A 13985-nucleotide genomic window follows, 5' to 3' on the forward strand; every position below is an offset into this window, starting at 1 on the left:
AAATGAATCTACCAATATTCTCATCTTCCTTCTGTAAATTAGTTTGCTGCATTTCCCAAAGAGCACCACAAAATCTTCAGCAGTGTCTACTGCAGTCTCAACTCTATAAAGATATATGTAATACCAAGAATACAATTTTCCAAACTATTGTTTACGAACGATTGTAAATAATCTTTTGGGACCACTAATGGACAAATCTAACCAAAATCGGATTGATTTCATTGATCTCATCGGACTGCTTGGGAAAGATAGCCAAATAATTCAGGAAGTCCGCACATTCTAGTTTATAGAAACCATAAAAAAAAAAAAAAGTTTTAGCAAAAAAAACTGATTCAAGAATTTCTAGTTAATTAACCCGTAGCTCAACAATAAGCTACCAGTTAAGTAAGCGACAGCCCTGTCTGGAACTGGTTCTGATGGCTTGTATCACTAAGGCCTGTGATTTTGCAGTGCTTGCCGCCAGTTGGCAAAGTGCTCCAATTGTAGAACCCTATAGGGGCGAACCGCCACTTGCAACGTTGCATTCGTAGAGCAATCACAATTAGATGCTTGCAGCATTTTGGGAGCGATCGCATCAATGGCTGCAGAACTAAATTGTGATCGCTCAAGAAATCCTGGTCAATGGACTTCTGCAATTTCGTAAATTGTGGGCACCTGGAGATTTCCTGCGATTCAGATGCGAATTTGCATTATCACTTGTGCCACATCCATTTCAGAGACCGACACAGCACGTGAATTGCATTGTAAGGAAATTGGGCCTAAAAAGTAAGACATTGTTGCAAGCCTATACTATAGCTACATATGGGCTTGTTTATTTAAAACCACATCTGGTTGGCATGACAACCTAAGCTGATATCTATTATCAATGTCATTAAACATGCTTTTATTTCTCATAGCAGTTTCGCCTGACCGCCCCCCGCATCACCCAGTCCCATGCACGCCTCCAGGACTTCTCAAGAGCTGCTCCAACACTATGGAACTCTCTACCTCCACCCATTAGGGCAGCCCTTCCTTCAACATCTTCAAGAAGGCCCTCAAAACTCACCTTTTCACTCTGGCTTACTACCCCTCACAAGTGCTCTAAACCCACAGCTGGACTCTAGTCCCCTACCTTTCGTGTCCTTACCTCTCCCTCTAGATTGTAAGCCTGTGGGCAGGGTCCTCCTCCTTTTGTGTCCTACCTGATCATACACCTCCATTACTGTGAACCTATGCTATGCATCTAAGTGAACCTAAACTTGCCTAATCTCCATGCTCCATCCAGTGAATGACTAAGCATTACCTTGTACTCTTGTATTGTCATTTTGCTGTATGTCACTCCTAAATATTGTTTATAACCTAAACTAATGTTCAGCGCTGCGTAATATGTTGGCGCTTTATAAATACAATAAATAATAATAATAGCAACCACATTCTTGATTTCCCTGTCCAACCTACACTGGAAAGTTATACCTGGTAGTTATGAGAAGAGGACCTTCCTTTCAGCTGAAACCTCCATACACAGACCATAAGCAAGCCATCATTCCCATTGTCCACACATTTTAATATACATTGTGCAGCTGAATAAGACAGTATTAAATACACATAAAAACATGTGGGTCTTTCACTGGAGAAGCAGGTACAGTCTTTGATGAAAGTCTTTTGGTCTCTGCACAGCCTCTCCTCCTTTGTCTGTTGTTAGTGGCTTTAGGGAAGTTTCACAGTGGATAACAAGGGCAGCAGAGACATTGGGCTGGGGACAGTCCGAAGCTTTGAAAGGTTCTGGGGGACATTTCATGTCAGGTACTTGATGACAAGAATCATGATGACACAGGTAAGAAGCATTCCTCCAATCATGATGACTTTATCTTGAAAGGCTCTCTTCTCAATCAGCCGCATGACTGTGTTTGACAGGCCCAGCATGTTGGCCACATCCAGGATCTTCTTCTGGGTGCCCTGCGGAGAGAAAATGGGGCAATGGACACAGGATAGGAGTGGAGAGAGGATGAAAGACATGTTACAAGAACAGAAGAATTAATTAGCATACATGTATTATATAATGTAGACAGAGGCATAGCCGTAATACACATTGAGCTTACACAATATGATCAATCAACTTCAGCAGGCATTTACTAAACTCCACACAGCTTCTCTCAAGATCTCCCTTTGCTCCAGTTTAAGATTTGTATTCAACACCCCAAAAGACATCCGAAGGGTGATGCGACATGATGAGATAGACATGGGTTTGTAAAGTGCTAATCACACAAAAGAATATGCAGTGTTCCTTTTTTTCATTTCTCTGCCTGCAAGAGTTAAACATAAGGTATGCAAGTGACAGTTACTGTCTGTGTGGACTATAGTAACCCTCACTGATAAGGAATTACAGCCATAAAAAACTTTTCTGGCAGTAAATGGCTTCTGAGAGCAGGGAAGAGATAAAAGGGTCAATAGTTAATAGATTTTAGCTCTGGCATACTTGTGTCATTGAGCTGAGATAATGAAATGGTAAAAACTTAAAAGGAAGATTTAAAATTCAAAAGAACATTTTTGAATATCAAAGTAATTTTTAGGAGGATAGATACAATGGTTTATCTTATCAGTTTACTTTCATCCCGGATGTCCTTTAAGGACTCCAGGCAAACATACGGATTAGTGTACATGAAAATATTGTTAAAAAAAAATTCATTAGTTTGTCAGTCAAATTGTTATTTGCTGCAGTTTCCGAAAGAGGTAGATTCTGCTCTGGCCTGCTTACTATTATTCCTAATTTAATCCCCCCCCCCCAAAAAAAAAAAACCTGCCAATTTTGAAGATTGAACAATTTAATTTTGTAGATTAAACAACAAATTCTACACACAAACATCTATTAACCTCCTAGGCAATAATCCCGAGCCGAGCTCGGGGTATGTCGCGCAGGAGGAGTTCTCAGGCCCTGGTGGGCCGATTTGCATAATTTTTTTTTTTGTTACACGCAGCTAGCACTTTGCTTGCTGCGTGTAACTTCCGATCGCCACCGATCCGCCAATACCCGCGTGCCGCGCAGCCCCCTCCCCGACCCCTTGCACAGCCTGGCCAATCAGTGCCAGGCAGCGCTGAGGGTTGGATCGGGACTCCCTCTCACGTCATGACGTCGGTGACGTCATCCCGCCCCGGTGACCGGGGAAGCCCAGCAGGAAATCCCGTTCTGAATGGGACTTCCTGCTTACTCTGATCGCCGAAGGTGGGGGGATGCCGCTGCGCAGCGGCTATCATGTAGCGAGCCCAGGGCTTGCTACATGATTTAAAAAATATATATTTTTTTTTTTAAAAGTGCTGCGCCCCCTCCTGGGCAATGTAATTGTATCGCCCAGAGGGTTAAGATTCACAGATTTCATTTTTCCATACAATGGATCCCTTTATTTAAAGACTTTAAACAAAAAGATTCAGCTGTAGCATGTGTGGCAATCTTACCAGAAAAATTACTACTTGATCATCATAGGGATCATTTACTAAGGAACAAATTTACCAGATCATTAAACGCTGTCCTCTTTTAGGTCTGGTGCACACCAAACCCGCTAGCAGATCCGCAAAATGCTAGCAGATTTTGAAATGCTTTTTCTTATCTTTCTGTAGCGTTTCACTTAGCATTTTGTGAAGTGTTTTTGGTGTAGTAGACTTCATATATTGTTACAGTAAAGCCGTTACTGAACAGCTTCTGTAACAATAACGCCTGCAAAACCGCTCTGAACTGCCGTTTTTCAGAGCGGTTTCCGTTTTTTATATACTGTACATTGGAGGCAGAAACGCCTCTGCAATCCAAAATCTGCAGCAGCCCGGGAGTATGCGTTTCTGCTAAACGCCTCCCGCTCTGGTGTGAACCACCCCATTGAGATATATTGACCAAGCGTATCCGCAGCCGCAATCTGATCTGAAAACGTGACCGAACCGCTCTGGTGTGCACTAGGCCTGAGTGTAATTGAACAGTGACTGATCCCTAACATGCCCTCGTGCTTAATTATACAATGACTGTGGTTGCTATAATGAACTAGTTCTATGCACTAATAAGTGAGACCCTCTATTGTTAATTTAAACTGGCCATCCATGCAGGGTTATTCCCAGTACCTGGATGTCAAAAGGAGGATCAGGTTGGTCTGGTGTAATCCTAAAGCCACTCACTACTTACGTCACCCGTCGGCAATCAGTACCTGATCCCCTTCAGTAACATCGCTGGGCTGTGTTGCTATGCAGGGATGCGGAGGGACGATGAGCTGAACGTGTATGATGTCACGCAGCAGGTGGTGGAGTGGTACGAACAATGGGATCGGCATCGCTGGGGTTGAGCAGTTCCGCCCAGTGGATTGCTAGTGGGTTGGTGGTTGCCAGTTTCTGTACACACGCAGCCGACTTAAGTCAGGTGGGTGTACGAGGCTTAACACTCTGCCACAGATCAGGCCTTTTGGCACGGATTTTCATGCACACAAGACAAATATGGCCAAGTACACTTATCCATGAAATAGAGATTATTCTCTGATTAAACATGCAGTTTTCATAGAATACTGTTTTTGCTCCTCTCAAAAAGGACCCCACAGCATCCTATTGTTTATGGTTCCTCACAACAGCCTGTATACTGTGCACGATATCCCAGCATTATTATGTCTTTGTAATATCTGTCTACTTTACTCAAGACTTTTACATCATGTCCAACCATTGCACTGTTTAAAGCCTGGTGCATGCCTTCAATTTTTAAATTTGCCAATCATTGACCAATTTTATTTCCTCCATGTAGTATGAGAGGTTACCTACACAATCTGCTCACAGTTTTCAAAATCTGTTGACCCTTGTAAAATTGGCCAATCAAAATAGAAGGTATGTACTACCAGGCTTTATGCTTCTTGTTTCTATGAATTTCCATCATGCTCCTGGGCACAGACAGGAACAGGAAGTATTGAGATGCTGTGGCTTTCTCACAGAAATGTTGAGCAGTGTGGGGTTTGCAAGGAGACTAGAGAGTCAGGTTCAAAGCTAGAAGTGTGCACAAGGCTGGATTTATACTTTGTATGCCCCAAGGCCAAGTATGTTGCGACTCCCTTTCTTGTGCCTCTGTGCCCCTCCCATTCCATGTGCAGCCCCCTCTTCCATATGTATTATCCATGTAAAGCAGCCCCCTTCTTTCATGAACAGCTCCCTTGAGCATCAGTTTCCTTTTCCATGTATTGCCCCCCATTTCACCCTCATCTTTCATCTGTAGTAACCCCTTTTTCATGTCCAAGTGCTCTTTGGCATGTAGCCGCTTAAGACCTAGGCCTTTTTGGCCTGTCCAGAAATCCAGCCCTGTTCAGAGACATCAAAGATGTCATACGGTGACCACTGAATACATTAAAGAGACTCTGTAACAAAATTTTGAGCCTTATTTTTTCTATTCTATAAGTTCCTATACCTGTTCTGATGTGGTCTGTCTTACTGCAACCTTTTCTAGTTGCACTGTCTCTGTAATAAATCTTATCTTCTTTCCTCTGTCGTGTCTGTCGGCAAGGGGCTGGAATGTGTGGAATGTGCAGGGCTGCTTGTCATTGGCAGAAGCTTTACACGCCCCCTCCAAGCTCTGCATGAATCCACACAGTAAGCTGTTCTCAGCCTATGATACTCTGGTTAGAAGCCAGTCATTTGTTTGTAAACACTGCCTAAAACTGTTAATTACAAGCCAGGATTGCAGCAGGGAGTGACAGAAACAGCACAGAGGGGCACAGGGGAACATAAGGAATAGAATGGTATGCTTTTTAGTGTAAGAATATTAGAGTACAGATTCTCTTTAAGAGAGCCATACAACCTCAGATCTCTTCAGAGGAGCAAAATCATTATTATTTGATAATTGCATGTCTGATCAGGGAGCAATTTTGATGCCTGGTCCAAGCACTCAACACGTTAGGACTTAGGCAGAGTTCACACTTGGCCAGGTTTGCAAGCATTTTTCCCGCATTTGGAAAACACCCTTATGGACACCCAATGTGAGGCCCCTTTCAGATGGACGGTTTAACTGCGTTTTTTGAAGAGTAGTGCAGTCTCCCGTCTACCACCCACCAGTGCAATTTAAATGCAGCAGTTGTAACTCCACGCACGTGAAGCCCTGACACTCAGCGGTCTTACTGGGCGGTGGAGGAACACTACATGTGGAGTCTGACCACGGCTGCAGCAGCACTCAGATCTCACTCCGTGGTGGGGGGGAAATTACACGCCTGTGTAGCACCGGTCCCGCGTACTAACAAGCGCCAGGCCGGTGCAGGAGCAGCTGACAGACGGCGATTTCACCGCTTGTCAGCTGCCCATGTTAAAGGGGCCCAAGTGTACAGGTGGTTCACAGTTCATGCAATTTTTTGTTCAAATTACTGAGCAATTAAATTTTGGACAGCTGGCAGCATTTTCAGACATCATGTGCGTTCTATTTATATTTTACGCTGATCTGTCAACAATCGTGAAATTATTTTCTCATGAGCAAGCATGTTGTGTGATAACCCACATGCGATCATACATGTGCGATTTGCGTTAATCTAGATACAAAAACTTACCTGTAGTGATTTCTCTATGCCACTTACTGAGCTGAGGACATGGCTCCTTAGGGTGCTGGTGTCAGGGGCTATGGAACATTTATTGTGCTACCTAGCTTCAGTGACAGCATTCATACAAGACCTAGTTAATGTTTGTCAGAGAAGGTGCACCGTTTCCTCAGCTGAGAAATATGTGAAAGCTGCTGGAGGTCAGATGCAAAGCTGAAAGAGTTTATATTTCTAGCTAGAGTTGAAGGCACAGCACAGGAGCCCTTAAAAGTCCCAGGCACAGGTTTCTAAATGCATTGATTAGAAAAGGATTTCAAATTAATTATGCATGAAAAGTTTTTTTTCTTCCTTTACAAAATGGTAAAGGATACACTGCTATGCAGCAGAGAGATGTGGCTTCAGCTATCACTGCAATTAATCTTCCCACTACATGCCCATGTGACTAAAGAGGGAGTGAGAATGTCAGGGAGTGAGCAGGCAGTAGACCTTACTATTGATCTATGAATGGGTGCTACAGGTTGATTTGTTTGAGGGTCCGTTTCCACTACCGCAAATTCACATGGGCAATACAAGTGGATGGGACGGTTTCCACTTGTCAGGATTTTTTTCTGCACAGAAAAACGCAAAAGAATCCTAACGGCAGAGCCATCAGAATTTGAATACCGATATGCGATTCGCATACAATGTATTAAATAGGAAATTCGCATGCGGTTTTGGTATGCAAATGTTCATGCAAATTCGCATCTGATTTCGCATGGAACCAATAGAAAAGCACACAGGCACTGATATGGTTAAAATCGCACATATAGTAATCCATGCGAATTCGCATGAAAATTTGCATACAACCGCATGCGAATTTGCATCCGCATTTGATTCGTTCATGCGGAATCCGCGACAAATCCACAACGCACAAGTGGAAACGGGTCCTCAATTTTGCAAATCCTTTTCTGTTAAATGCATATAAAAATTGTGCCTAAACTGGGAATTTAAAAGGGCTTATTTTGCAAGTTGGATTAGAGGTGAGGAAAGAATTTAGTGCAGCATGCAAGTAACGTGTGTGATTATTATAAAGCATCTTTACAGGGTTATGGTGAGGAAAATGGATGCACACCTTCACTGCTGCTTAGTGAAGAATCTTTTACAGCCTACCTGTACTTGGGCAAGTACCATACATACAGTTACCCCATCATGCCCCGGAGTGCCTCATATAGGTAAGCTGGAGAGATCTGCTTACCGCTGCCTAGTCTTCCTCCCCCAGCTCTGACAGTTGTAAACAAGTGATGTCATCTCCTGTAAACCAGAAGGCAGCGTTTCAAACTAGAAGGGCTGGAACCCACTTTTACATCACGCCAGCATTGTGTGCAGCAATTCCTAGGGCGATCAGGATTCGCTCCGTTTAGAAGTACTGTAAAATGTTTTGGTTACTTAAAAAAAAAACCTATAAAACTTTATTATACTTACCAGGTGTCCCGATTTCTGGCTTCTCTCTGTAGCCCTGCCCCTAAAGGTGCTTCTCTAGGAATAATCAGAGGAGTGCCTGTGAACTCTTCTGCTAGGGGCGGGGCTACAGGGGGAAGCCAGGCACCAGGACACCCTTTAAGTAGCATTAACTTTATTTAAAATTCACATCGTTCAGACCCCAAATCACTGCAAATTTGCTTTTCAAAGCAATTTTGCAACGCTTCTATACTTGCTGCATGTCCTGCGACTGCGATTAACCCTAATCACATTTGCACTAGTGGGTTCAGCCCCATTTAAATACATTGGCAAATGGGGCTTTGGAATACCAGCAATTGTCGGCAATCCAAAAACGCCCTAGTGGATCCTGCCCTTAGGGACAGCTGAAGGCAAGGTTTTTGCAGCCAAGGACAGGAAACTCTGCCTGGCAATCGTCTTGGAAGACTCACCCTGGCTGTAAAAGCCCCAATGCTCTCAGTCGGCAGAAGCTCTGGTCACTGGAAGCCCTGCATTGCTATCAGTCGGCAGAAGCTCTGGTCACTGGAAGCCCCGCCTTGCTCTCAGGCGGCAGAAGCTCTGGTCACTGGAAGCCCCGCCTTGCTATCCGTCGGCAGAAGCTCTGGTCAGTGGAAGTCCTGCCTCTGGTTTACCTTTTGGTAGACACACAATGCTGTTTCATATTGTTTACAAGCTGACAGGCCTGAGTGGGGGGCACAAGATAGACATCCTAGAGACGAGGTCCAGTTCATTTTTTGTTGCACTCTGGGGGCAAATCGATAGCTGTAAAATGTATATACGTGCTACATACTGTTTATCCTTTAAGTATGCCTGCACAATGAATAAAATATGTTCCCCCATCCTCCGTCTTGGCCAACTGATCCCCACCTTCAACGTCTTCCTTTGGTCCCTCAGCCCTTCCAGTATACTGGTCCCACTCCCCAGGAGGTCGTCTATGCCTTGGTGGGCGTTACGGACAGAGGAATTAAATTGGAGGGTCTCATCAATGTGTATTGAGGTCTCTGAATCCTGTGTGAGAGATTGGGAAGGGAGTGACTGCACCGGTTAGGTTCTACTTATAGAAACAGAAAGGGTTTCAAGTCTATAGGTATTATAGAGAATACTTCATCCAGCTCTTACAACAGTTTACTATACACAGACTGAAAACATGAGACATTATAATGGTGTGTTTTCGGTAGAAACAGTTTGCACAAGATTGAAGTGTACCGGACACATTGCAAACAAAAGGTTTTTACTTACCTGTGGCTTCCTCCAGTTTCCTGTAGTCCGTACGCTCCCTCGCCGTCCTCCCATCAGCGGAGTTGGTACAAAAATTAACCAACTCCTCAGTCTATGAAACTACTGACTGACTCCACTTACCCAAAAATTGCTCTAACTCCTCAACTCGGTCGTCACAGCCCTGCTTCTGGTCCCCTCTGTTGCTCTGCTTTCAGATAACGTTCCTGACTGTAGCAGTCAGGGACTACTGCACATGTATGTCACAGCCACGCACAACCCCCGATTGCGCTCGGAGCATTCTGCGCATGTGCAGTTTGTTAAGAGGTGCTCTGCTTGCTATAACTGAATTGCTGTTTATCCCCTGCTTATTGCCTGAAGAAGTGGGCTGTGCCCGCGAAACGCGTTGCATCTTTGGGGTATTTTCAATAAATGTGTATATCTATACATTTACAGTCCTTGGTGTCTGCTTTAACGGAGGCGAGTCCACCACTTCCTCCCAGCAATTTTTTTAAAATTTTATGTACTTTTATCCTTCTGGCGCCTCTGTTCACCTACCAATATATTTGAGTCCACCCCAGGTGGAGGGGTGATCTACCCCCTTTCTTCCTATCTACAGAGAGCGACTTCTTAATCCTGAGTGAGGACAGGTCTAATCTCCTCACCTGCCTAATGAGTGGTTACCTAGGTGGTAACCCGTGTTTGTGAGTATTACCATCTCACTGTTTCATTTATCCAATCAATTTTGACATACTACACCATATTGGGCTCTCGATTTCTCTTCAACTTTAGTTTGTTAAGACTAACTGCGGTTGTGCAGCACACTCCAGAGTACGGGAATGCGATCTGGGGGTGTGCACAGTTGGGACCGCACATGCACAGTGACTGGATCGTGGCGGTGGCAGGACAGAGGAGACCGGGTTGTCAAGAAGGGAGTTAGACTACAAGGGGCTGGAGGAAGCCCCAGGTAATTATAAATCCTTTTGTTTGCAATGTCTATGGTTACCAGTGGATAACATTTACGTTCGAATAGTTATGTGACACTTTGGCCACTATTTTTTTTCTCTCGCTCTATATGAATTTTACATCGGCAGCTCTAGGAGAGGTTGTAGGAAAGTTAAGGTTCGCCTATAAATCGTACACACAATTAGGGATGGTCCATGAGATGAAAAGAATTTGCACTTGATGCAGGATTATGCAAGTTTATGCATATACAAATCAAATTTTACCTCAGCAGGATTAAGGCCTCTTTTCCAAGGATTGTTTAGCTGTGTGCTCAGCAAGAAGTTACCAGGCAACAGTGAGCAGTTGAGAGTTTGAGAGGCCTGGGACCGACTAGGAGTGCTTTTTAAGGGCTTGTGATCTAGAAAGCTCTTGCTAATGTAATGCTATGGGTGTGATCCCACTTGAGGGATGGATGTGATTTTATAAAAATTCTCCATAGCATTGCATTAGCAAGAGCTTTCCAAATCACAAGTGCTTAGAAAAGCACTGCTAGTGGGTCCCAGGCAATAGAATCTATTCCACATCTCTTGAGTTTTGCTGACATCCTGTGTACAGATCCATAACTGAACAAATCACATCTACCGTATTTTCCGCCATATAAGACGCACTTTTTCTCTCCAAAAAAATGGGGAGAAAAAGTCCCTGTGCCTTATACGACAAAGGCAGGGAATCCCTGACTTACGAACGCCGACCCGCTGCAACTTTAGGGATTCCCTGCCTGTGTGCCCGCTCTGTCCTGCGCCTCTGCGTCCCTCCCGTGTCCTTGCTACATTTGCAATGCGTTTCCGCTCCCCGTGTAAATATATAGAATGTAGCGGCAGGCTCTTGCCTCTCCAGCCCCACCTGCGGGGATAGCCGAACTCTTCACCAGGGCTGTGGAGTCGGAGTCGAGGAGCCGGAGTATTTTTGGGCACCCGGGGTCGGAGTCGTGGTTTCAGAAACTGAGGAGTCAGGAGTCGGAGTCGCATGATTTTTGTACAAAATCCACAGCCCTGTTAAGTATTAGACTAAGGAGTCGGAGTCGAGGAGTCAGAGTCTGAGCAATTTTGGCTACCCGGAGTTGGAGTCGGAGTTGTGGTTTCAGAAACTGAGGAGTTGGAAGATTTTTGTACCGACTCTTCATCACTGCACTTCTCACTCTAGTGAATGCAGCCTGTACTGATCGCATAATCAGTACAAGCCAACACTAAAGCGAGAAATGTGGCGGTGAAGAGGTCGGCTATCCCCGCAGGTGCTGCTGGAGAGGCAAGAGCCTGCCGCTACACTCTATATTTACACGGGGAGCAGAAACACAACGCAACTGTAGCAAGGACACAGGGGAGGATAGCAAAGGCACGGGGAGGTAGCGAGGACATGGGGAAGGGAAACAGTAGAAGTAGTGGAGACACCTGTTCACATAACGGGACACCAGAGAGGACAGCAGAGGACCCCTGGGGACAGAGGGGGGATACAGGATACAACCAATTGGGGGAGAACATCTACAAGACGCTCCTGGCACATGGACGCACCAGGTTTAGTATGTTTTTTTTTTACCCTTTTTTGCCCTCTAAACCTAGGTCCGTCTTATATTCCAGAGCATCTTATATGGCAAATACGGTAACTCCCACACACTAAACTCCTAGTGCTGCCATGCTGGTCTTATATGCCTAGTGCTGCCATGGTTATATGACAAAAGGCACAGCTACAGCAGGCTTTAAACCATAAAAGTTGGCTAAACAACAGGGTTTCCTACCCATGTTTTTATAGCACTATGGTTATTAAATTCAGGTGGGGTGGAAGGGACTTTCAACACATAAAAAAAAAAAAAAAAAAAAAAAAAAAAGGCTAAAGACTTAGAAGAAGTGTTATGCTTAAACATATAAAATTAACACACTACCAATTACTCTGAATATGGCTGTTCACCACCTACATGCTCAATAACACATCCTGGATTTGGAGGCCTAACAGTGTCTTTTATTTAGAGAAACATTGGGTTGGCATTAACTTGCTTCAGTGGAACATTAAAATATGTGAATCATGTGAAAAATAAATCTACCCTTCAAAAGGACCAATTCAGATGAATGATATTTATCAGTCAGAGACCTTGGCAGTAAAGGCTCATACATGTGCAACTTTTCCGCATGATCAACCCAGCGACACGACCGACCGGCCAAGTGATTGCACGACTTGTATTCTGCACACCAACCAACTGAATGACCAACTCATTTGCATACTGCGCACGCAAGCGGAACGATGGAATGCACGATATCGCCGCATTCAAAACAAGTACAAGTTGTTCAAAGGACTTCAACACACGCGGCCAACTCAGCGACATCAGCCCAACAGTCTTGTGAGTCACTCTGCCTGTTATCAGTCGCTCGTCTAGTCGTTTGTCACACGTTCACACACCCAACCATCCTCCAACAGACCAAGTTTGGATGATATTTGGGCAGAAAAGTTGCATCTGTGTACAAGCCTTGAAAAAAAAAAAATATCAGACTTAACAATTAATGGAATTGCTGATGTGCTAGTCATAAAATGTCCTGCATATGTAACTAGGCAAAGTCCAAGGTAGGTTAGCAAACCGTTATCTTTGTTAAGAAGTTTTATTACTCAATGCACCAATAGCCAACACATCATTAGTGTACTTGGTTATGTACCCAGTGAATCACCCACTCACCTGCATACGTAATTAGAGATGGTTACTGAAAGGCTAGTGATTCTCGTTGACTTGCAGATTATATGTAAATTGGAACTGAGCTCATCCCAATCCGCAGGAAGTATATTTTATTGTCCAATTCCACCACAGCAGGAAATGCGTACGATTGGCAAAATCCCAAGCTGAATATAATTTGCAAGCAAGAACTATTCTAATCCAATAGTTTATCTCTATACATCATGCAGAAGGAATGGCGATGTGGCTAATATTACACAGCAAAGATGTCACAGAGGAGAGTCATGTAGGTGGGGAGGGCTATGTGATGGGAGCCTCTGTGAGAAGATGAAAGCTAAAAGTACCAGCAATCTTATCAGCCAGCCATGGTTAACCTAGTAGTTTCTGGGGAGCATGGTGGCCAACTGATTAGCCCTATTGAAGAATAGGGATGGCCCTGCTTAGGAGAACTCACGGAGAAGCATGTGATCAGTTTCATCAGCTGATAGATTTGTAATGTTCTGATTTGCTGTGATGAATTCCTGGTTTAACACATGATCAGGACCAGCAAATCAGAACCTTACAAATCTATCAGCTGATCACATGCTTTTCCATGAGTTTTCCTAAGCAGGGCCATCCCTATTGAAGTAGAGTTTCAAATTAGATCTTGGCTAGGACAATGCTGGTGTAGTGTTAGATTGAGTCTCTTTATAAGTATGGGCTTTGCGTACTCACATGCATGTCCAGAATGTCCTTAGTGATCTTCAAAACAGCTGTATCTGAGACATGCACAGTAGGGAAATTTTTATCAACTTATGCTGCTCTTGGTTCCATTTCAATGCGCATGCCCTGAACCCCGGGCAGCTCAGAGAAACTTGGCTAGATTTTTTTGCGCATGCACATTGCACAGAGGAAACGGTCATAATTAATCCAAGGTTCCCTCAAAGTTTGTGTATCATGTCTCCTCCTATCGTGTCACCACCCCATCCCATTAGATTGTAAGCCTTTGGCAGAGGCCCTCCCTCCTTGTGTATCATACCTAATCTTGGATTCTGCTGACAGAATAACGTGAACGTGTATCACTTGGGACTACTAAAGTGTATTGTTTGGCATTGTGTTTCTTACTGCTTATTACCTGTACTGTGTTG

The 13985-nt window shown here is 44.1% G+C and overlaps 1 protein-coding gene across 2 annotated transcripts in view; it reads right to left on the minus strand.

Moving 5' to 3' along the window:
- Positions 1-1522: 1522 nt before the first annotated feature.
- The window catches only part of GOSR2 (golgi SNAP receptor complex member 2), a 41421-nt gene continuing 28958 nt past the window's right edge, over positions 1523-13985 (minus strand). Inside the window, exons 5-6 of one of the 2 annotated variants that reach the window (XM_068263235.1) lie at positions 8853-8993; positions 1523-1935 (exon numbers count right to left, since the gene is read on the minus strand). In XM_068263235.1, coding sequence (XP_068119336.1) covers positions 1774-1935; positions 8853-8993 — 303 coding nt within the window. In that variant the 3' untranslated portion in view covers positions 1523-1773. The remainder of the gene's footprint in view (positions 1936-8852; positions 8994-13985) is intronic. The other variant, XM_068263236.1, reaches the window with a different exon arrangement.

Source organism: Hyperolius riggenbachi, chromosome 12 (assembly GCF_040937935.1).
Source record: "Hyperolius riggenbachi isolate aHypRig1 chromosome 12, aHypRig1.pri, whole genome shotgun sequence".
Lineage (NCBI taxonomy): Eukaryota > Metazoa > Chordata > Amphibia > Anura > Hyperoliidae > Hyperolius > Hyperolius riggenbachi.